Source organism: Lepisma saccharinum, chromosome 20 (genome assembly GCF_977018435.1).
Source record: "Lepisma saccharinum chromosome 20, izLepSacc3.1, whole genome shotgun sequence".
Taxonomy (NCBI): domain Eukaryota; kingdom Metazoa; phylum Arthropoda; class Insecta; order Zygentoma; family Lepismatidae; genus Lepisma; species Lepisma saccharinum.
The window spans coordinates 42,694,997-42,717,409 of record NC_139248.1 but is presented as its reverse complement, the minus strand read 5'-3'; the positions used below and the strand labels follow the sequence as shown (position 1 = coordinate 42,717,409).

The 22,413-nt window shown below is 36.8% G+C and overlaps 1 protein-coding gene across 2 annotated transcripts in view; it reads left to right on the top strand.

The window, feature by feature from the left end:
* Window positions 1–711: 711 nt before the first annotated feature.
* The window catches only part of LOC146003594 (erlin-2-B-like), a 49,186-nt gene continuing 27,484 nt past the window's right edge, over window positions 712–22,413 (top strand). Inside the window, exons 1-3 of one of the 2 annotated variants that reach the window (XM_083141903.1) lie at window positions 712–850; window positions 17,867–17,981; window positions 19,255–19,335. In XM_083141903.1, coding sequence (XP_082998029.1) covers window positions 17,874–17,981; window positions 19,255–19,335 — 189 coding nt within the window. In that variant the 5' untranslated portion in view covers window positions 712–850; window positions 17,867–17,873. Of the gene's footprint in view, window positions 858–17,866; window positions 17,982–19,254; window positions 19,336–22,413 lie in introns of both variants that reach the window. The other variant, XM_083141904.1, reaches the window with a different exon arrangement.

Sequence of the window (22,413 nt, the reverse complement as noted above, 5' to 3'; positions counted from 1 at the left end):
CTCTGTTTATACACTTTGAACATACATTTTTATTGACATTTGTTGGTGAAACCTTCATTAACATTAATTTCCAGGTACATATGAAAATGATTATATTTACTAGTAGATATGACATTTTTTCCTCGGAAATTCTATGTGTACGAATAACAATGTTGCATAATGTATCTCCACGGATCTTGCAGACGAAACTTTTCCTTGACTTGCTCTTACTGGAAGATGTGCACAAACGAAACTACTTTTGCGTGCACAAACCTTTGGCACTATTTGTGTTCGAATCGGCTATGGTGGGGGCTATATGAACGTTGCAAGAAGGCTGTAAGCTGTCTGAATGGCCGGTCGCTTTTACCACTTTTACTGTGACGTCAACTTCCGTCGCCCGGTCGCTAAACGTGCAAGATCTTCAAGACGACTGGCTCGCCGAACGGAGCTTCTGTTCCTGTTTCAGTTTGTTCAAAAGCAGACGACATTCAAATATGTACGTGATTTGCAAGAATGGAATTGTCAAAAGCTTCAATAGTTCTGTCCTGAAAATTTTTCGTTACTAACCGTATCTTAAACTAGTTTTTGGGATATTTTCTAAGCTATTCCTTCAATTCTAAAATGATTCACTCATGAACATGAAACAGTCGATAAAAGAACGTATTCTGTGTTTGGATGACGTCACAGAGTTGTAACACTTAACAAGAAAGCTGTAACGAATGTTTACCAGAAACAACTCGTTGGCAAGACATATCACAAACAAGTGAAAGAGAAGCATGAGAATAATACAAACATGTCGAAAGTGTTTATATATAGTGATTGATATTAAGATTTTGGAATAGCAATACATTCTGGTTGCTAAATAATACTGGTATGAGGTAGATTGTCATAATATTTTATATTGTAATAATAATAATCACTATTTCATCCACAAATGCTAGTGCTAAATTTCTGCAATTTACTGAAAATAGTCTCAATTAATGAAAGGAAACGTTTGGAATTCAGTTTTGAAACTTTCTTAAACTTCTTTTGTATAGTGTTTGATACATACATTCCAGGAGAATATTAAAGCACACTTACAATCATCCTTGCACTTAATTCGAAAACCAGGTTCATAGACGCCGTCCGTACGCTGAACCGTTCCATTTTTTGGAAAATATGCGATATGGCCGAACGGATATTTTCAAATTTACCGAAACAACTTACTGAAATCAGTGGTACCAGTTAGATATACCGGAAACACATTTAACTCTTTTTTAAAAATAAAATTCATTTCTACTTACCTCATATGCATAGCGGAACATTTTTAAACGGTAAATATACGATAACGCCCGGACACCTTTCACTCATTTATTTCCTTAATTTTACCACTGGTACTTACCTATTTTGCCTTGCGGAACATTCTTTAAGGTGAAGTTATGCCTTTTTCCATAAAATACTGTCAACTTTTCATATTACGATTGATTATTTGTCTAACTTGTTCCGCTTCTGTAATAGACAATATGGCATGCACTCGTGCGTCATGACGCGCCAGCTTGTGTTTTGTCTATTTTCAGTGCGCAAGCAGTGTTTCAAACCTTCATGATGGAAAATTACGTACTATTTCAATTTTTTTTCATGTTGACCTCCACAAACCATGTACGTTAGCCCCAAAAACCATCCACGGATAGCCCCACAAACCATTCACACAAGGTTAGGTTGGGCCTGTTAGGTTAGGTTCCATTAGCACTCATTTCACCCCTAAATTCATCGAAAAAAGAAAGCGCGGCGAACATAGTTAAAAATAGAAATTTTCGTAAAAAGAAGGCATGTTTGGAAACACTGCAGAGATCGCGTGACTTTTAACGCTCTCGCCATCTGCACGCACACAATAGAAACAATGGCATAATGTGGCAGGCAATGCCAATTTCTTACGTAAAAAGTGATTAATTCTTGTTCGGCAGCATTGAACTACGAATTTTTTTACTTTCTGTGAAAGAAAATACCTCCAAGAACGTCCAAAATGCTAAAGAAACTCATTTCAGTAAGTATTTTGTCCTGTAAATTTGAAGAAATCCGTCCGGGCGATATCGCATATTTACCCCAACGGATATTTTCAAATATACAGGAGAAACTACTTACTGAAATCAGTGGTACCAGTTAGATATACCGGAAACACATTTAACTCGTTTTTAAAAATAAAATTCATTTCTACTTACCTCATATGCATAGCGGAACATTTTTAAACTAGGGATTACTTTTTTTCAATGAAAAAAGCTTTATTTTTAACATTATAAGTATTTATTAGTCATTGCTAATTGGCGGCCAAATTTTGACTCACGTCTATCGTCAGCTAATATGCTGTGACGTCAGCTGATATGCAGTGTTTCCAAACTTATGAACTGATAAATGCCACACAAACTATTCACAAAAGGTTTTTAAGCGAAAATTGATTCACAAACCATTCACGGAAGGTTAGGTTAAGTTCAGTTAGGTTAGGCAAACATAAAAAATTGAATTGGAAAAAAAAATGCTCACACGTCATCTTTAAAACTACAGCGTGGTTGCTACACTGGCAGGGGGTTATGTAGTCGAACGCATGTAACATTTGATTCACGTAGTTGACGGTAATGGTGGCACGAGCTATCGTGCAACGGAGATACATGAATGTCGAAAACTACCTTATTTACAGGCCGAATAACTTGCACAATTCAAAAAAACACTTTTCCAGCTTCAGAAAGTCCACAAGAACTAAATTCTGTAAGTACTTTCTCGTCTTTTCTCCTGCAAATTTCAAGAAATGTGTTTCCGGTTTATCTCATCGTTACCAAATCAGTTTCTGTAGCATTGTCGAAGTTCTTGGAGGTATTTTCTTTCGCGGAAACTGAAAACTTCACCATAGAATGCTGCAGAACAAGAAATAATCACTTTTTATGTGAAGAACTTGCATTTTCTGTAAAGCTACAACATTATGCCATTGTTTCCATTATGTACCTGCAAATGGCGCGAGCATCGGAAGTCACGCGGTCTTGCCAGTGTTTCCAAATGCCTTTTTTTTAAGAAGAATTTTTTTTCTTTTTTTTTAAGTATGCTTACCTAACCTAACCTTGCTGGAAATGGTCGGTGGGGATATCATGAATGGTTTTTGGGGCTATCCGTCAATGGTTTTTGGGGCTATTCGTCAATGGCTCATGGGGCTATCCATCAATGCTTCGTGGGGCTATCGTGAATGGTTTTTGGGCTATCCGTCAATGGTTCGTGGGGCTATCCATCAATGGTTTGTGATGACATAATGAACACGAAAGTAGGTATTTTTTGGTGAAGAAGGTTGAAACACTGCATACCCACTCCAAACCGACAAGCACGACACGCGATGATTCATGACGAGTGCATGCCATATTGGTCTGTTATCCAAGCGGAACAAGGAAGACAAATAATGACTCGTAATATGAAAAGTTGACACTATTTTATGGAAAAAGACATAACTTCACCTTAAAGAATCTTCCGCAATGCAGAATAGGTAAGTATCAATGCTAAAATTAATGAAGTAAACGAGTGAGAGGTGTTCGGGCGATATCGCATAATTACCCATTTTTTTTAATCCTTCACGACTCTGGCTTCAGAAAAGTTACATAATGACTCAGGTGGGGTGTAACATCCCATTATGTATATGAATAGGGCCCAAGTTCCTTTTGTTTTATTATGATTTCATCATGCTACGAGGGCAATTTCAATGTGGTTGGATTTGGATTTACTTCTGTTAACACATACTGTGGAGTTTTAACGATTACTTAAGATTTTGTTCAATATGTGCTTTCATAGTTAGGTGGGCCTAGGTTAGGCAGGCCAGGTTTGATTCTCTTAGCATTAAAATAAAGCCCCTAAATGCATTCTACTAATGTTCTGATTTAGCCTAAATCTGCAATAATTCCCACTAGTGTACAATACTTACAGTCACTTGTCAATGGAAAGTACAATGTCTATGGGAAGCATGAATACTTGCGTAAGGTAATTTTGGTAACGATGTAGTATGGGCACAACACGTCTCACTTGTTAATTTCGTCATTTTTAACATTCGTACTTACTTGTTCTGCTTTGCGAAAGATTCTTCAAGGTTGCATTTTGCTTTTTTCACGAAAATAATTTCAATTTTTCACATTAACAGTAATTTTTGTTCTTCCTTTTTTTGCTTGCGTAACACACAATATGGCAGGCTCAGCTTGAGTCGCGTTGTGCATCATCAGTGGGTATGCAGTGTTTCCAACCTTCTTCACTGAAAAATAACTACTTTCGTGTTCGTCACGTGTGCAAATTGTACATTATGCACAGATTTTTTTTAAAAATTTTAACTATGCTTGTCTAACCTAACCCAACCAAACCTAACCTTACCGGAGATGGTTTGTGGGGCTATCCATCAATGGTTTGTGGGGATGCACAGGTAGCCCCACAAATCATTCACGGATAGCCCCACGAACCATTTCCGGTAAGGTTAGGTTAGGCAAGCATAGTTAGATGCACCAAAACAATGAAAACAACGTCGTGGTTGGAAACACTGACAGGGAGTTACGACATCAAACGTACGCAACATCCGGTACATGTAGGGGAAGCAAATGAAAGCAACGTCTATTTTGTGTCAGAGAGATATTTTTCTTGAATAACACATGAATTCCCGGTCAAATAGATTCTACGACGAAAGAAAACACCTCCATGAACTTTCAAAATACTACAGAAACTCATTTCCATAAGTAGTTTCTTCTGTAAAAATGAAGAAATATGTTGTGCCCATACCACATTGTTACCGAAATATTCCTAATTTACCAGAATTTTTTGGAGTCACACTGATATATTCATAGCGCATAGTCGATAGCACATACAGAATGTATCTGTTGATGCTGCTTCCAACATACATGCTTTTGTTCTTGCGGTTCACTGAATAATTATTTTCTAAGTATTTGAGGATTAATTCTTTTCTAGGTATTCGAGATATATGAGACACAAATTTGGTACATATCTTGTCATTTCTATACTCACTTTCCATTTCAACACCTAGGTTGTTATTATTATTTTACATAGTAGGCTATGTAAACACTTCTGAGGTGTGCAAACATCTTTTCGACCATCTTCTTCATACATGCTGCCAAAGAGGCTGATTCTGGTGAAGTTACTGCCCTGTTTGCAACAACACATTTTTTTTTTTTAATGGGGAAATGATTGTTCATGTTTATTGAAAGTTTTCAACTTGAATGGATCAGTAAACCATTTCATAAGTTTTGAATTTCCATCTTATATGGCGGGAAATGAAGCACATGCTTCACATCTTCCAACACCAACACTGGGATCAAATTCAAACCACTTTAGTTCATTACACCTTTCTTCCTTAAATTCCCAACCTCTGAAAACTGCTTCTGTCATAGCAGAAGTGTTATTCGACTCCAATATTGCAGCCACTGACCCATGTGGTTCTGATGAAGTACTTGAACTCGAGTCTATCTTTTTCGAAAGAATTGCAAAAAAAGAGAAATTGTTAGCATAGTCACTAACGTAATGAATTCACACACCACTAAGACTAAAAAGTGTTTTCCCCCCCTAAAGCACGAAAACAAAATGCAAAGAACTTCACCTTCACACTTGCACTGAACTCGCATTCACATGCTTTCACTCTAATAATAATAACAGAATAACATTCTTGGTCGGGTCAGCCTGAGATGTATTAGTAATAGAACTACAGTCTTGTCCTTCAAGTGGTGCCACCTACTATCAATTGTGCATACTATAAGAAACTGAGAGGGCCTCCCCGATGGCGCAGTGGTAGCATCGTCACCTTAAATAAAGGGTTCGATACCCTGTGGAGGCACAAGTGGTTCGGATCCCACTTTAAACTGTAGGTCCAGTCCTGATTAGCGTTCCTGTGCATAAAGTGGACTTAAAAATAAACAAATCAACATATAAGAAACTGAGCAACACCGTATTCAAAATTGTGTTGATATCTTACATTGTACTGCAATTTGAACTTCGAATCAGTAAATTTCTCGTATCGGACAAACGGATTTCTTCAAATTTACAGGAGAAATTACTTACCGAATGCAGTTTCTTTATACTTGAGAAAGTTCGGAGAAGTGTTTTATCGCATCGTTCATTTAATTTTGCTGGTAAATCATCTATTTTTCGATATAAATGTGTGCCGATGCACGAAAGCTCTTGCATCCATTTACTTCCAGGTGGATGTAGCCTATGTGTGATGACGTAATCCCGGTCAGTGTTTCCAAACACGTGTTTTTGTAACTGAACAAGGTACGTTTCCGTAAATGGTTTGTGGGGCTATGTGTCAATGGTTCGTTGGGCTATGTGTCAATGGTTTGTGGGGCTATGTGTCAATGGTTCGTGGGGCTATCTGTCAATGGTTTGTGGGGCTATGCGAGAATGGTGTGTGGGGCTAAGCATGTTTATTTCGAAACCAATTTTTAACTATTGTAACCTATACGTGACCCTACCTAACCTAACCTTCCCGGAAATGGTTCGTGGGGCTATGTATGAATGGTTCGTGGGGCTATGCGTCAGTGGTTTGTGGGACTACGTAGGTATTTTTGGGTGCAGTGGGGGTGGAAACACTGCATGCCGAGTACGGTAGTGAAACTGTGACCGCCATTTTGCGTGTTACTGAAGGCAAAAAGAAACGAAGAAAACTTACTCGATATGTCGCAAATAGAGCTTATTTCCGTGAAATAATCAAAATGCCACCTTCTGCAATGTTTCTCAATACAGAATACGTAAGTACGAATATTCAAATTAAATGAACTAGCAAATTTCAGCCGTTTGTCCGATACAAGAAATTTACCCTTAGAATCTTCAAAATTTCATACATGCAAATTTAAAATATGGCAATATTACAGCAAAACATCACAGTCGCCAGGCTGAAATTTTCTGTTGCCATGGCGACCTGGCATCCAAAATTTTCCGAGCTCTGGTTATTACGGTAGTGAACAGGCTGTTTAGGTGTTTGGGAACATATTACACTGACGTATAATGAGGTAGTATTGGACACAATGAATTAGTTCTTGTAACCCGCTGCTTCAGTAATGTACACTTAATTTAAAAGTTACATTTCGTTCTCTGTTAAAAATGCAATTTAAGTTTGTTTTGCAGAAGAATTTCCAAGTGGTCTATTATGAATCATTTTAAGAACACATTACAAGTAAATGGACTTATTGACACTGGCTGGTAACTTATTTGCAAGTGCTTAATCATGTTGGATTACATGACAATTTTTCTTCCATTTTGTACACATTATTAAATAATAATAATTAAGAGTACAATTAATGTTTCTAAAATATGTAAATTATTTACACTAGCTTCCTATTTAGCTTTAATCTGATTCAGTTAGATGGGCACATTCATGATAATCAAAGCGCACATCTTCGTCACTGTCGTCTAAATCATCCAGGCAAAAAGCCCTGACATGAGACTTTGGTATACACAAGAAATGATAAGTTTTCTTGCATGAATCACATTCGACCCACTTGTTATTAAAACCCCCAGAAGACTCTACACTCCATACACCCTTGTGTTGCACACCCAGTCTTCTTCATCTTCACCATTTTGTAAATATTTAGAATCAGTGGCATTTTTTTATTTTTTATTTATTTGCTTTTCTGTTTGGAATATTATTTTCTGCATTTCTTACTTGACACAACCAAAGGAAATAATTGTCTCTTCCTTGTGATGTTTCGTTTTTCTGGACGTTTTGGGAATACAAGGCATTCTTTGAATGGAGTTGGCACATTATATCCTTTCTTCACTTTCTCTGCATAACTTTGTCTTGTACTGGAGGATGTAGAAGGTTGGCATTCTGGATTTGTCCTTGAAAATTCTTGTGATAGGCCCATTGGTGTATTACTTATATTAGCAAGTGAGGGTAACTGAACTTGAGGGTACAGTGATTGACATACACACTTCATCAGCAACAACCAAAAATAGAATCTTTAGGGTGTATCACATCCCACCTGAAGGGTTAATGCACTCAATAAAGTGATAGGTCTTCTTTTTTTGTGATACTGGGATGCTATTCTTTGTTGTATTTATCTGGACCGGCCATGAAGATTATGGGTAATTCAGTATAGTCCACCATTCAAAACTGTTCTTGGTAGGGTTACTATAGTGCTAAAAGGAAAGGGTAGGACATGCGGTCCCAAACTGTAGGACACCAAACATTCGCAGCAGATTATACACATTTCTAGAATGCATTAGAAAGTAATGTAAGATTGACACATTTCGACTGTTTAATGATTTTTCGCAACCTTTATTGCAGTATTAGGGGTTCCGATTGTTTCATATTTTTTTCAAATTCTCCTAGCTGAAGCACTAATTATTGTTGAATTTTGGCTGTCATTGTCACATGAAATTTGAACCTTCCTTAAAGTAATGAACACTCTTTGGATTTTGAAAGAAAGTTTTTTACGTTGGGGAAAATTAAATTACTCAACCATGTGTGTTTTCCGTGGTGAAAGCATTCTCTGTTGATAGAATCGATAGTAAGCATTTATTGAACAAAATCTTCAAACATTTTGGCCACGATCAGTAGTGGATTTTAATGCTGATGCTAAGAAAACTAACCATTACCCACCTAACAATTGACAAGTGACAGTAATTATCGTAGACTAGTAGGAATGAGTAGAAGTAAATCGGAACATTAGTAGAATGCATGTAGGGACTTTATTTCATGAAAGCATATATTGAACAAGATCTTAAGTAATCGCTAAAACTCTGCAGTATGTGTTACCAGATGTAAATCGAAATCGAACCATGTAAAAATTGCATTTGTAGCATGATGAAATCGCAATAAAACAAAGGGAACTTGGCCCACAAAAGCATTTAGGGTTATTATTAAAATGCTAAGGAAACTAAACCTGATCCATCTAACCTAACTACGAAAGCATTTATTGGACAAAATCTTCAAACATTTTGGCAACAAGAAGAAAGAACACACACGATAAACGAACAGATTCCATGAACTGATACCAGAAACCCCTTCGTACCTCACACATGTGACCTAGGTAAGAGGGGCAGTTCATAACTGAGACGATAGTAAGCAAATGGCTGTTGGCAAGTACAGAAACACGCAGTAAGTAATCGCTAAAACTCCGCATTATGTGTTAACGGATGTAAATCGAAATCGAACCATGTGAAAAATGCATACAGGAACTTGGGTCTTATTAGGAAGTACTTTAGAATACTGGAAATGATTGTGGAAGTAAGTTCAAAGCTTGTAGAAACTAATTAGCACAGTTAAAAACTTCCCTAAGTACTAGTTATGGAAATTACGATTTGAAATGTATTTTGCGTGAGCAGACGTTCCTGGTTTCCAGTCTATTTGGACAAGAGTTTTTGCAGATTTTCATCGAGGATTAAATAAGGTTTTGTGCTCAAGACAAGATATTACGAGATCTGTGGTTGAAGCATTTTAGGGTAAGACTGCAGAATATGGGCTTCTTAGGAGGAACGCGGTTCATAATTTTTTGGGAATGTTTTGTAGTTAGTAATCGGGAAAAGTAAGTTTGAAGGTGCGGAAAAATTTTTATCTTTGAAAAAAATGAGAAATACTTATCCAGGTTGAACGCTCTTGGAAGGAAAAAGTGACATGGTGGCGCACATTCCTGCACAAATCTAGTGAAAGCAAAAGATGCCTACGTTGTTAGGTAGCTAGGTTTAGTTCTCTTAGCCTGAATAATAATTTGTCATTGTATTTATGCTAATGAAACCTAACCTAACAGGCCTAACCTAACCTTGTAGGCATTCCTCATCTGACATCGGAACACAAGGTAGCAAAACTCTTGTGTGGAGAGGAAGACCCAGAAACAAATGAAAGTAACTGTGCGTAAACAATATGGACACGAACGAATAGAGAAATGCATTGCTTTTAGTAGCAGGAAAAACATTTTTCATTGTATTTATGTTATTGGAACCCAACCTAACAGGCCTAACCTAACCTTGTAAGCATTCCTCGTCTGAGATAATGAAAGAAACTGTGCATGTGTGGGTGGAATCTGGAGTGACAAATCAACTCTAATTCAGCGAAACGAAGGTTCTCACTTATCACACAACACTTGAACAACCTTGTGTTCTGACGTCACGGGAAAAAAGCATTTTTATTTGAGGCTAGCTTGGTTTAGTTCTCTTAGCCCAAAGAATAATTTTTCATTGTATTTATGCTAATGGAACCTAACCTAACGGGCCTACCCTAACCTCGTAGGCATTCCTCATCTGACGTCGGAACACAAGGTAGGAAAACTCTTGGGTAGAGAGGAAGACCTCGAAACAAATGACAGCAACTGTGCGTAAACAATATGGACACGAAAGAATGGAGAAATGCATTGCTTTTAGCAGCAGGAAAAACTTTTTTTACGTGCAATAATGTAATAGTAATCGGTAAAGTAACACCGGAAAATGGAAGTAGAAGGTACGTACTTTCAGGGGATATAAATTTTGTTCGTCTATTTAGAGGAAAAAAGCAGCCCATGTTCTGCAGTGAGACCCATTTTAGTGGTAAGAGGTCTAAACCTGAGCCATCTAACCTAACAATGAAATACCCCTTTGCACCTCATGCATGTGAAGTACATGGCAGCAGTAGAGTATCCAATACAACAGTAAGTAAATGGCTGTTTACAAACAAGAAATTATGTAAGAGTATGTGTAGGGGTAAATCGTCCTCCAGAAAATGTGCAGTAAGTGATCACTAAGACTCTGAAGCATGTGTTAACAGATGAAATTAGTAATTCATCCATGTAAAAAATGCCTGTGGACCATGGTAAATTTGGAATTAAACAATCAGGACTTGGTCCCTTTTTCAGTTCTAAAATTGATTTCTTAAATGCAAAAAATTCCAAACTTGTAATCAATACTAATGCTGGAACCACACAGTGAATTTTTTGGGAACAAATTCCACATGATGACGATGCCCACAACCAAAGGCGGAGAATAGGGAAAGCTGGAGATTGAAGTGAAAAACCTGCCAATTAGGCAGAAAACAATGAATGAATGAATATTCATTCTTCATGTATATGGAACATTTTAAAATAATTCATGTGTGGAATGGAAAATTTATCACATTATTTGGCTAGGAAGCAAATATGACTCACATAGTTGAAAGTCTACAGGGTATTTTTAAATTGAGTGGCTGTGGTGTAAAACATGGTGACATTTTGGTTATTTTTGAGTGAAATTGCCATGTCATACAATTTGCATTGGACTCAGTGAAGCCTTTTGAAATTGGTAAACACAACACTAAAACAATTTATCTACAGCATAGCTTCTAATAACCTTTTTCCTTAATGAACTCAGAAATGACCAAAATGTCACTTAACATGTTTTACACCCGAGCCCTTCAATTAACATTAAGATAATAAAAAATTAGGATTTATTTAACCTAAAGTTACATTCATAATTGGGAAGAAAGAGATGCGGTAGTATATAAATACGGAGAAACTAGTACTCACTTTACTTTATCTGCGAAACAGTTTCGCGGATAAAGTAAAGTGAGTACTAGTTTCTCTGTATTTACTAAAGTTACATGTTATCTTTTCACCATTTTTTATTTAAAAAAAATCTGAACTCGTCTATTCTTTTATGAATTTTGGCTAGTGAGTAAATTTTTCTGTTTTCAGTCCCCTTCGATACACAGTTGTCAGTAACTTTACACACAATCTTCTTTACAATATGGTCACATTCTCAGTTGGTGTTCAGCACAAATACTCCTAGAACAAATGGTACAATGAGATTGATTGTCCAATATCCAAGCTGGAATTCCAGTTTCTGTACTGTAGGCCCTTCGATACCCAGAATATTACGGGATGCTGACTCAAAAGTTCTCTAACCCTTTATTTCAGATGAGATTCAAGAATCAACCTCTTCTAATTCTTAAATTAGAACTTTTTGAATGTTTTTTTTTTTTGCTACACTGCTGCGTCTTACACTGTTAGTGCATAATTAGCAAGATGCAGTGAAACAAGAAATAAATAAAGTATGCAATATTAATCACTTATGTGAAAAATGAGGGAAGAATAACAACCTTCACACAGCTCAAGAACTTTCACAGCATTGAAGGTTCACAGCAAACAATGCTCTACAATGAAATTGCACATGATAAACAAACAGTTGGGTTTCGAAACCCCTCAGTGTGGTTCCAGGGTTAATTATATATGTATATATATATATTGGTTTATAATTTTTTACTGCAACGGTTTGAACCCCTTTAAAGATAATAAAAACTGTCAATATCATGACACATGTTGAACATTATATTTACTAATTAATATAAATAACTGTTATTAACCCAAATTTGATAATTGTACCTTGGAAAAATGTAACACCATTCTAACAGTTAGATACTAACACTTCTTTCACTTGTATACCGGGTGGGGCACCTAAAAGTACCACAGCGAATAGTTCTGAAACGTGGAGGTTAACAGCAGTTCTGACATCACCGCCATCTTGGATTCAGCTCATGTTCTTGAAATGGGAAGGGGGGTCATGTGATACACGATTTGAGGCTAGAATTGACTCAGAAACACGAAACAGAAGTTGTTTTCTACATAACTTTCTGAAGAAAGTTAGTATTGACAGAAGTAGGATTGTCAGCAATGTAATGGCATGTTGTTATCATCCTTGTTCCAGGTGAACCAGCATGTCACAAACTCGTCAAGATTGCATAGAAATGGTGCTGCTGAGTGGTGACCTCAGGGTGAGTGTGGGTGTCTGCAATGCCCAGCATCCACATTTGCCACAGACATCACAAGAAGATGTGGACCAAATTCAGGGAGACCACCTCGAATAAGAATCGAGAAGTGCCATTGATACTTGGTTTTCGCACAAACGACAAGCAGAATGAGGGTCACAAAAGTAACATACATATTCGGGGTTCCGACAATTATCGGAAAGTCAAATGTCCCGAACGAAGGGACATGTTTTGAAAGGAACGGGCCTGCGTTACATGATGCAAGTACAAATAAGGACTGAGATTCGGATTGACATTTTAATAATTTTGAACAACGCAAAGTTCAGACTGCCTCACTTGACCGTCAGTACTGCTATGAAGGATGCAGGCTCACTGCTATGGCAGTCCTGCTAACATACCACTTGGCCATTTCCGAAACAGAAACCTTAGAGACCAGTTCTAGATGATAGACGTCTACAAGTAATACAGAGATTGTCAGCATCCTTTATTTCTGATGGTAATGTGCAATGTACAAATAATCATGACACAAGATACGGGTGCTCTACACGACAAGCATGCTTGTGCTATGAACGACAAGTTGCTTCTTTCAAAGGGTATGTTCAAAATGGCAGCCATCAGCTTCAATACAGGCTTGCAGTCTAACACGCAGAGATCGTTGCACATGCTGTGTCATGTCTCGTGTAATTCCTGTACATGCTGCACCAATGCAGTGTTTCATGTCTGCTGGTGTGTCCCTGTAGACAACCTCTTTCAGTGTTCCACCTGTCAAAACCAAAGTGCATGCACCAAAGGTTGACGTGACCATGATTTGTAAAGGTTGCCTCGTCAGTAAACAAGAAACACGTCAAATCAGGTGTGTCATTTCTTAACGCCCATGACAATTAATTAATGACCACATTTATTTTGAGTATACTTTTATGTGTGTTAAACTTTCAGCTACAAAAGTATAGGAGTAAGTAGTATGAAATTACAGGAAAATAACAAACACTGCTTATTTTTTGAAAATAACAGACTTGAGGTACCCTCCATTGAATCGTATGCATTCTTGAATACAAACAAACACATGGTCCATAACTTTTGAAAGTGTTTAATTTGATATCAAGTCAATTTCATTTCTTATGGCTCTTTTCAAGTCCAGTAAGTTGTTTGGTTTTGTGGCTTAGACTTTAAGTACCCCCATAAAAAAAAATCTGGAGCAGTTAAGTCTGGGGAACGAGGAGGCCATTCAAAGTCACCAAACCTCGAAATCACATGATTGGGAAATTTCTGTTGCAATAATTGCGTTGTTTCACGACTAGTGTGGCTTGTGAGTTAGCAGTCTTGTTGAAAAAACATGTCCTCAAAATTGGTGTTTTGACTCTGTAACTCAGGAAAAAAAATACTCTTTAACATTTGTCTGTAACGATCACCGTTAACAGTTACAGTAACACCATTTGCGTTTTCAAAAAAATATGGGCCTATGATCCATGATCTCGATAATGCACACCATACAGTAACTTTTCTACAGTTCATATTCTCACATTCTGCTTATTCACATAACCGGATATGTGAAAATGAGCTTCATCGGTCATTATCATCCACTCTCCAAAATTCGGATTAGTGTTAAGTCCAAACATTGTGTTGCAAAGCACTAAACGTTTTTAAAAATCAGTCGGTTTCAACTGATGGGATACCTGAAGTTTGTACGGAAACAAGTGCAAATCGTTTCTCAGGATTTTGCGCACTGTTTCTCTATTGACACCGACTTCTTGTGACAACCTTCTTGCAGATTTCTTTGAGCTGTTTGTGATTGCAACTCTCACCCTTTCAATTGTTTCTTCATTGCGCACAGATCTCAGCCTTCCAATACGTTTAGCATTACACTGCCTCTGTTTCTATGGGATGCAACATACGCAGAGCATGCCCGCCAAACCTTACACGGAACTTTCTTTGAGCAGTGATCACCGAGTAATTGCTAGCGAAATGAATTTCCACTATTGCTGCTTGCTGTTGTGCACTCTACCTTTCCATGTTACACCACTAAATTTAGCAAAGGTCGATCTTTATATTCACCTGAAATGAAATGAAAAGCCAAGTTAGTACCACAAAACTTGCAATATAAATGTGGTCATTAATTAATTGTCACCCTGTACAAAAATTCACATGGTTCTGAAGATCATTCCCATGGAGTTCTTGATGGAGTGAAATATGGTATGGGTAGAACTTGTGGCGACGAAGAATACGTAGCACACTTTGTTTACTTATCCCACTGCCCCTAGGGATAGCACGAGAGCTAATGTGTGGATCCACGGCAACAGCGGCTAGCACGTTGGTTTCACCCACTTCTCCAATCACCATCTTGTTTCGAGTACGTTTGCGAGGCCTTACACTGCCGGTTTCCTTCAGTTGAGTGAATAGCTTGTCAAACAGTCTTCGCGACGGCTGACGTCTGTCTGGATATCTCTGCATACACACGACACGATAGCACGGCATTTTCCCTGCATTCTCCATACACTAGGATCATGTTGGCCTTTTCTGCAATCGTGAACACCATTTTCTCTGGTGTACCTATATATCACGACTCACTTGTCTGCACTACCACAGCCAACGGTTGTTTCGGAAAAAGCCACGTGGTATGTTAGCAGGACTGCCATGGCAGTGAGCCTGCATCCATCATAGCAGTATTGGCGGTCAAGTGGAGCAGTCTGAACTTTGTATTGTTCAACATTATTACAATATCAATCCGTACCTCCATCCTTATGTGTACTTTCAACATGTAATGCAGGTCCGTTCCATTTCAAAATATGTCCCTTCGTTTGGGACATTTGACTTTCCGATAATTGTCGGAACCCCGAATACGTATGATACTTTTGTGACCCTCATTCTGCTTGTCGTTTGTGCGAAAACCAAGTATCAATTGCACTTCTCGTTTCTTATTCGAGGTGGTCTCCCTGAATTTGGTCCACATCTTCTTGTGATGTCTGTGGCAAATGTGGATGCTGGGCATTGCAGACACCCACACTCACCCTGAGGTCACCACTCAGCAGCACCATTTCTATGCAATCTTGACGAGTTTGTGACATGCTGGTTCACCTGGAACAAGGATGATAACAACATGCCATTACATTGCTGACAATCCTACTTCTGTCAATACTAACTTTCTTCAGAATGAAGTTATGTATAAAACAACTTCTGTTTCGTGTTTATGAGTCAATTCTAGCCTGAAATCATGTTTCACATGACCCCCTTCCCATTTCAAGAACATGAGCTGAATCCAAGATGACGACTAGAGACCAGACATGCTATGTCCACTGGGCCCCTTGACCACATTTACATCGGTGACGTCAGAACTGCTGTTAACCTTCGCATTTCAAAACTATTCGCTGTGGTACTTTTAGGTGTCCAACCCAGTATATTCTGTGTGCTATTTACATGTAAGCATGTAATTTTATTTAAATATTACAATGCATAACACAATTCAAGTAAACTGTCCTCTATTGTTGTAAACCTCTGGTCGATCAATCATGTCAATAATGCCTCATAGGCTATTCAGGTGGTCCAGATAAGAGGCAAGAGTGGGCCCGCGACTTCCATAGATTGGATGCCCTGACGTACAGTATGTGTCCTGATCCCACATTTTGGTTTTTGTAAACATAACTCTTGTGTGTGAACTGACAGTAGTACCACCGGATCGATCGAGATTCTGAATCCGAATGCACTACTTTCAAGACACCCTGCACTATAAACATCCTCTTCCCAGATTAACTGAGACAGTAATTCATTATTATTATCTAAGAAGCCAGATAACCTTGCATGACAGGTAAATTTCTCCCATAAAGCATAAATTAGCTGCATTACTGTAAATTTTCTACATAATTTATATTTTTTCAAATTTTTAGCAGTATCATTAATTTTAATGAAAAAATGATAAGAATAACAAATGAAGGTCTTATTTGTATCATTTAAACAAAAAAAAGGGAAACTTGAAACGAGTTGATTGATTGATTGATTTGTATATTATGGGCACTTCAGCACATAAGCTATTTCGGCCCGTCATGTTATACAGGGATAAACCCTTTAACTAAAACAAAAATAAAGGCAGGTCCCCCTGAAAAGAGGTCTTTTAAAACTTCCTTAGTAAATTTTTGAAACTAATTCATTCATTCACAACTAAACAAGAACTAAAATTTTACTGCGATGACTAAAATATCCTTACCTAGGTTGAAATCTGAGGCTGTAAAAGGGCACTCAGCACACACAAGGACAAAACACCGGACAACACACACACAGTCCTATGAAGATTATACTGGCCGTAGGACCAGATGCCAGAGCCTCGTTTGCCTGCAAAAAGCAGTTACTGGGATGTACTATGTGGAAGTGAGGTTGACTTTTGTGTGCCTTACCAGAAGGTCACCCCTTGAAACTAGTTGAGAAATAGCCAAGAAACAAGCGATTTAAAAAATTCAGTCCAGTATGCCTGCTAAGCAATCAAAAAGCGAGTAATATGACCAATGTATGTAATATGTTTTCTGCACACTATGACCACCTATTAAAAACCCATGAAGTCAAACTGAAGGTACATTTCAATACACACGAAACTCGAGCTTGGTTGATATTACACAGGTTTATTCTGGGAGGGGATGGGATACGGTGTAAAATATTTTGTAAATATCATTTTTAACCTTCGTTTGAAAGTTGTTCGAAGACAAAAATGGTAACCAGGGCTTATTTTAAGGGGAGTTTGCATTTACCATTTTGCTTTTTTCCAAGCTCGTTACTCCTTTCATTTGAAGAAAATGATTTTCGCAAAATTTCAGATGGAGCCGCAGCTTCCACAAAAATTCACCTGACAATTTAAAACTTAATATGTGAGAACTGGACATTGTCTCCCCCCTTCACCAAAATAATGCTTATAGGAAGTGATTATTACATGTTAACGGAGTGCAACTTCTGTCCAATTCTGAATTTTTTTTGCAGTCACATTTCCATCAAAAAAAAATTTGGTGGATGCAACCTTTGTCCGCAAACCTGCCATGGGCACCTCTCCTCCTGTGACACATTATAACATGAACAGAAGTAAACTTATGCTGGTTTTAAGCAAAGATAATCAGAATGTAGTAAAATATTTGCATTGTTTATGCACATTTCCTATGGTGCTTGTATTGTATTCACTTAATTGAGATTTAACTTCTATACTTTCAGATGAACAATGGCAGAAACTATAGCTGTTGTAGCAGTTAATGTTATTGGACTAGCAATACTTCTTAATTTTTCATTACATAAAATTGAAGAAGGGCATGTGGGAGTATATTACAGAGTAAGTACAGCAAAGTGCAAAACAGTAAGCCTGTTCTATTATTATTATTATTATTATTATTATTATCCATACATTGCTGTAAACATATAATGCACAAAAGAAGTGTGCTGGGGATTTGATATGATGTGTCCTTGCATATTTACTTTTGAATTTCATATCTAGGAAATATGTTCACATAGGCGAGATGGTAATTAATTGGCCAGAATTATGCCTTGTAAATGTCAGTATTGGAGTTTATTGATTTGGGATGCCAGTGAACTTATTTCAGTCCTTAGCTGAAAATACAACTGTATTTTCTTTTGTGTGTGTGTATGTTATTTGCCTCAGTCTGTGTGTCACCATCTTTGGCAGCTGAGCATACCATACACGATGTGATGCATGTTTTAGATGCAGAATATTCTCAGATGTAAGATGTATATCTCAAACTCGAAAGAAGTATGATGTATTTTCTCAGTGCTATAAATGTAATCTGAGACACCGAACATTGCAAAAATATCATTTCCACAGATATGTAGGTATTGTTTTTCATTTTGTTTATCTAAAATACAGTTTCACATCAACAACGTGGCAATATATTTTATGGTCAGTTATCAAATCTAATTTATTATCACATGACTCACTGTTGTGGAAATATACATTATTCTTTGTTGTATATTTCTGTGCTTCAGTACATCCTTTTCTTTCTTTGCTAATGAATTTTATTTGCTTGTGCACTGATTGGTGACAACAGTGACATATTCTGAAAATTTGAGATGGTTTACCGCAACAATTCTTATTTATTTTACATATTACTTAGATATAATAGAAATAAATCACCAAGTAAAACAAAAACAGAAGTTTGATAACTTCAAATTTTCCGGCAATTTTTATGTATATGAGAAAAGTTTGTTTATCACCATTAAACTAGATAATATGGGAGAATATGCCACTGTCAACAATCTGTCTTGAAAGGCTTTATTTAGAACCATGCCTAAACAAGAATTCCTGTCTGTTAACCATGAATTTGAGAAGAAACATGCATGTGTTCTGTTGTCACTTTCTTTATGCATGGGATTCAGTGAATCGTTCATGGTTCATTTTATCTTGTACAGACTGGTTTAGTTACTAATTCTTTTAGTCAACATATTTTCATTAGCAAATGTTTTTTGTCGAAGTAGTTGACTAATCTGATCTCTAGTTGTTAATATATATAGAGATTGGATTGTAAATAGTTACATTTGTGTTCAGTTGTAATGTTGGTGGTTTCCTAATTAACTTCACATTTTTATTAAAGGGTGGAGCACTGCTGCAACAAACTAGTGAACCAGGTTTTCATATGATGGTTCCCTTCATCACAACTTTCAGATCAGTGCAGGTATGTAGTCTTAATTGCTTTATGATTACTGTAATTGTGATTATACCTTACCGCAAGATAATATTTTCTTTGCTACGGTATATTGTCCTTACCCCATAGCTCTTCTTGACGAAACCACAATGTGTGCCACGGTTGACAATTGAAAGTGTTGCCACATCTTTTCCTTCTTCTCATCTATCAGCAACCAGCTATCCTCTGGGTATGGTCACTGCATCGACCAGCAGCATGAATATTGGGGAGGGATGAATACACGAAGGTTAAAAAAGAAAGGGACCGAACCGAATTGTTCACGGCTCTCGAAAAACTCTCAAAGGAGCAATGGAAGAACGTCCACCTGCACCACCCTCTCCTTGTTCCTGTTTTGTTTTAGGGGTGGGGTGGCAAGAACCTTGGTAACTCCAAACTAGTCATCGTTTGTTAGTGTGCACTACATCCTCAGATTTATGGCTGTGGTTTTCTCTCTGATTGGGGAAGCAGAGGATGCTATACCATGGAGAAGAGATCGTTAGAAAAAAATAAAGCAGAATGTAACTAGAAATGAAGGAGAATAAAAGAATCAGTTGATTGATTCAATGTTTTTGGTTGATTTTACTTCGCTTTTCTGCCACTTGTGGCTAATTGCGAAGATGAAGATGAGTGATGATGTGATGAAACTGATGAAGGAACAACCATGGCAAAGTCAGCCCTTGGCATCGTAGTGTGATGTGCTAATCACTCCAACATGGTGGTGTGTGATAATATAATCAAGAAACAAATTAAGGGCGATATATGTTATCCACCACCCTGATGCATGCATGAAAGTAAGGTGTATAAAAGGGGCCAAAAACAAGAGACATTAAAGAAGAAATGAAAATTAAATGTAACAATATAACTACAGTAATAGTTTTTCTTGTATGTACGCATTGCTTGTATTGTAGAATTATTTTCCTGTAGTTTACGGTTATTACAAGCATAAGAAAACAGTTTTTCGTTGTGACGTTTCAGGAGAAAATGAAATAAATGTCTGATGAAGGGAGCATGTGTTCTCCTGAAACATCACAACGAAAAACTGTTTTTTTATGCTTGTAATAACCGTAAACTACAGGAAAATAATAACTACAGTAGTTTAAAAGTTTGTTTAGTATGTCCATTAAATACCCTTTTTTCTACAGGATAAATTTGTAATCTTTTAGATATTGCTTTAAGATATTAAAGCTGTGTCAGTCAAAATTCACAAAATGGCGATATGGACAATTACAAACAATTTTAAATAAAAGTTGACACAGTACTATGAATTATTAATTATAGCAAATAGCTGTATACACACACTGAAAGAGTAAATACATTTAAGGTATATGTTAATGCCTACACTACTAAATTCTGATTTAAATTAATGTCATCTGCCTTCATAAGTTCTGGAATTTTGAACTACATTTGTACAAGGATATAAAACTGTAGTAAAACCACACTACTGTTGGATTAAAAATTATAGATACTCACTCTATTTTGTACTCCATAACCAGTAGACCTATATAAAAACGAGTTGCATCAAAATTTAGCTTATTGAATTCTGTGTTAATTTATGCTAACTGGGCCTCCCCCATGGTGCAGTGGTAGCATCATTGCCTTGTAACCAAGGGGTCCCGGGTTCGATATTATTGTGAGAACAAAAATTGTGCGGCTTTGTTGTTGTTTTGCAAACAATTGCTTTCTTTGAAATTCTGCAAATAGAAAATGGGTTGTCCGATCATGATGGCATTTTAGTACGGTGCAGGCAGAAAGGTTTTAAACACAATTCTCAATTTTCAGATTTTTAAAATTTGTCAAGAAACTGTTCTATCAATTTTGCAAAACGACTTTTTCACTAAGTATTGGGTAGTCCTAAAAATACAATATTGGTCTTGTTTTGAAACTCTTTGCATCTGTTTTCAAAATCCATTATCATTGTGAATTCAGATTGCAAAACCAATTTTATGCAGATTTTTATACAATGGATTAAAGCTCTTCATGGAACGTGGCAACACCGCACACAGCGATGTCTGTTAGACTGTGAAAACTGCAGGCTATTACTGTGAGTCCGTACAAGTGGTGTTGTCACGTTCCAAATACATCTTTACTCCGTTGAATAAAAAGTTGTATAAATTTTGTTTTGCAATGTGAATTGACAGTGATAATGGATTTTAAAAACAGATGCAAGGACCTTCAAAACAAGACCAATATTGTATTTGTAGGACTACCCAATACTAAGAAAAAGTTGTTTCGCAAAATTTATAAGAATTATTTTTTTGACAAATTTTTAAAATATGAAAATTAAGAATTATATTTAAAAGCTTTCTGCCTGCACCATCCTAAAATTTCAATGCGATAAGACAACCCGTTCTTTATTTATAGAATTTCAAAGAGAGCAGTCATTTGCGAAACTCCAAGAACCCAGCACTTTTTTGTTCTCACGACTAGAAAAGAATTGAAAACATACTCAAAAAATATTTTGGTTAGCATAGATAACACAGAATTGAATAAGCAAAATTTTGATGCAACTCGTTTTTATATAGGTCTACTGGTTAATTTTTAATTGGAGTCCAAACTCAATCATCTATAATTTTTAATCCAACAGTAGTATTATTTTCATGCAGTGAACATGAACAATTACAGTGGCAAACAAACTGATACTTGGTTAACCTTCTGTAACTTATAGAACAAGCACAGTATGCCAATATGAATTTTTTAAAATATATTCCTACTACAATCAAAATTTAGCTTATTCAATTCTGCATTAATCTATGTTAACAAAACTTTTTTCGAGTATGCCTTCCATTTTTTATTGTCATGAGAACAAAAAAAGTGCCATTTTTTTAGTTTTGCAAATGATCGCTCTCTTTGAAATTCTATAAATAAAAAATGGGTGGTCCGATTGTGATGAAATTTTAGTACAGTGCAGGCAGAAAGGTTTTAAACGTAATTGTCAGTTTTCAGATTTTTAAAATTTGTCAAAAAGTTGTTCTTATCAATTTTGGAAACAACTTTTTCTTATTATTGGGTAGTCCTTCTTTTCTTCTTCTGTAGGCAGGAAGTTAAGAAGAAAAGAGAAATGCACAAATT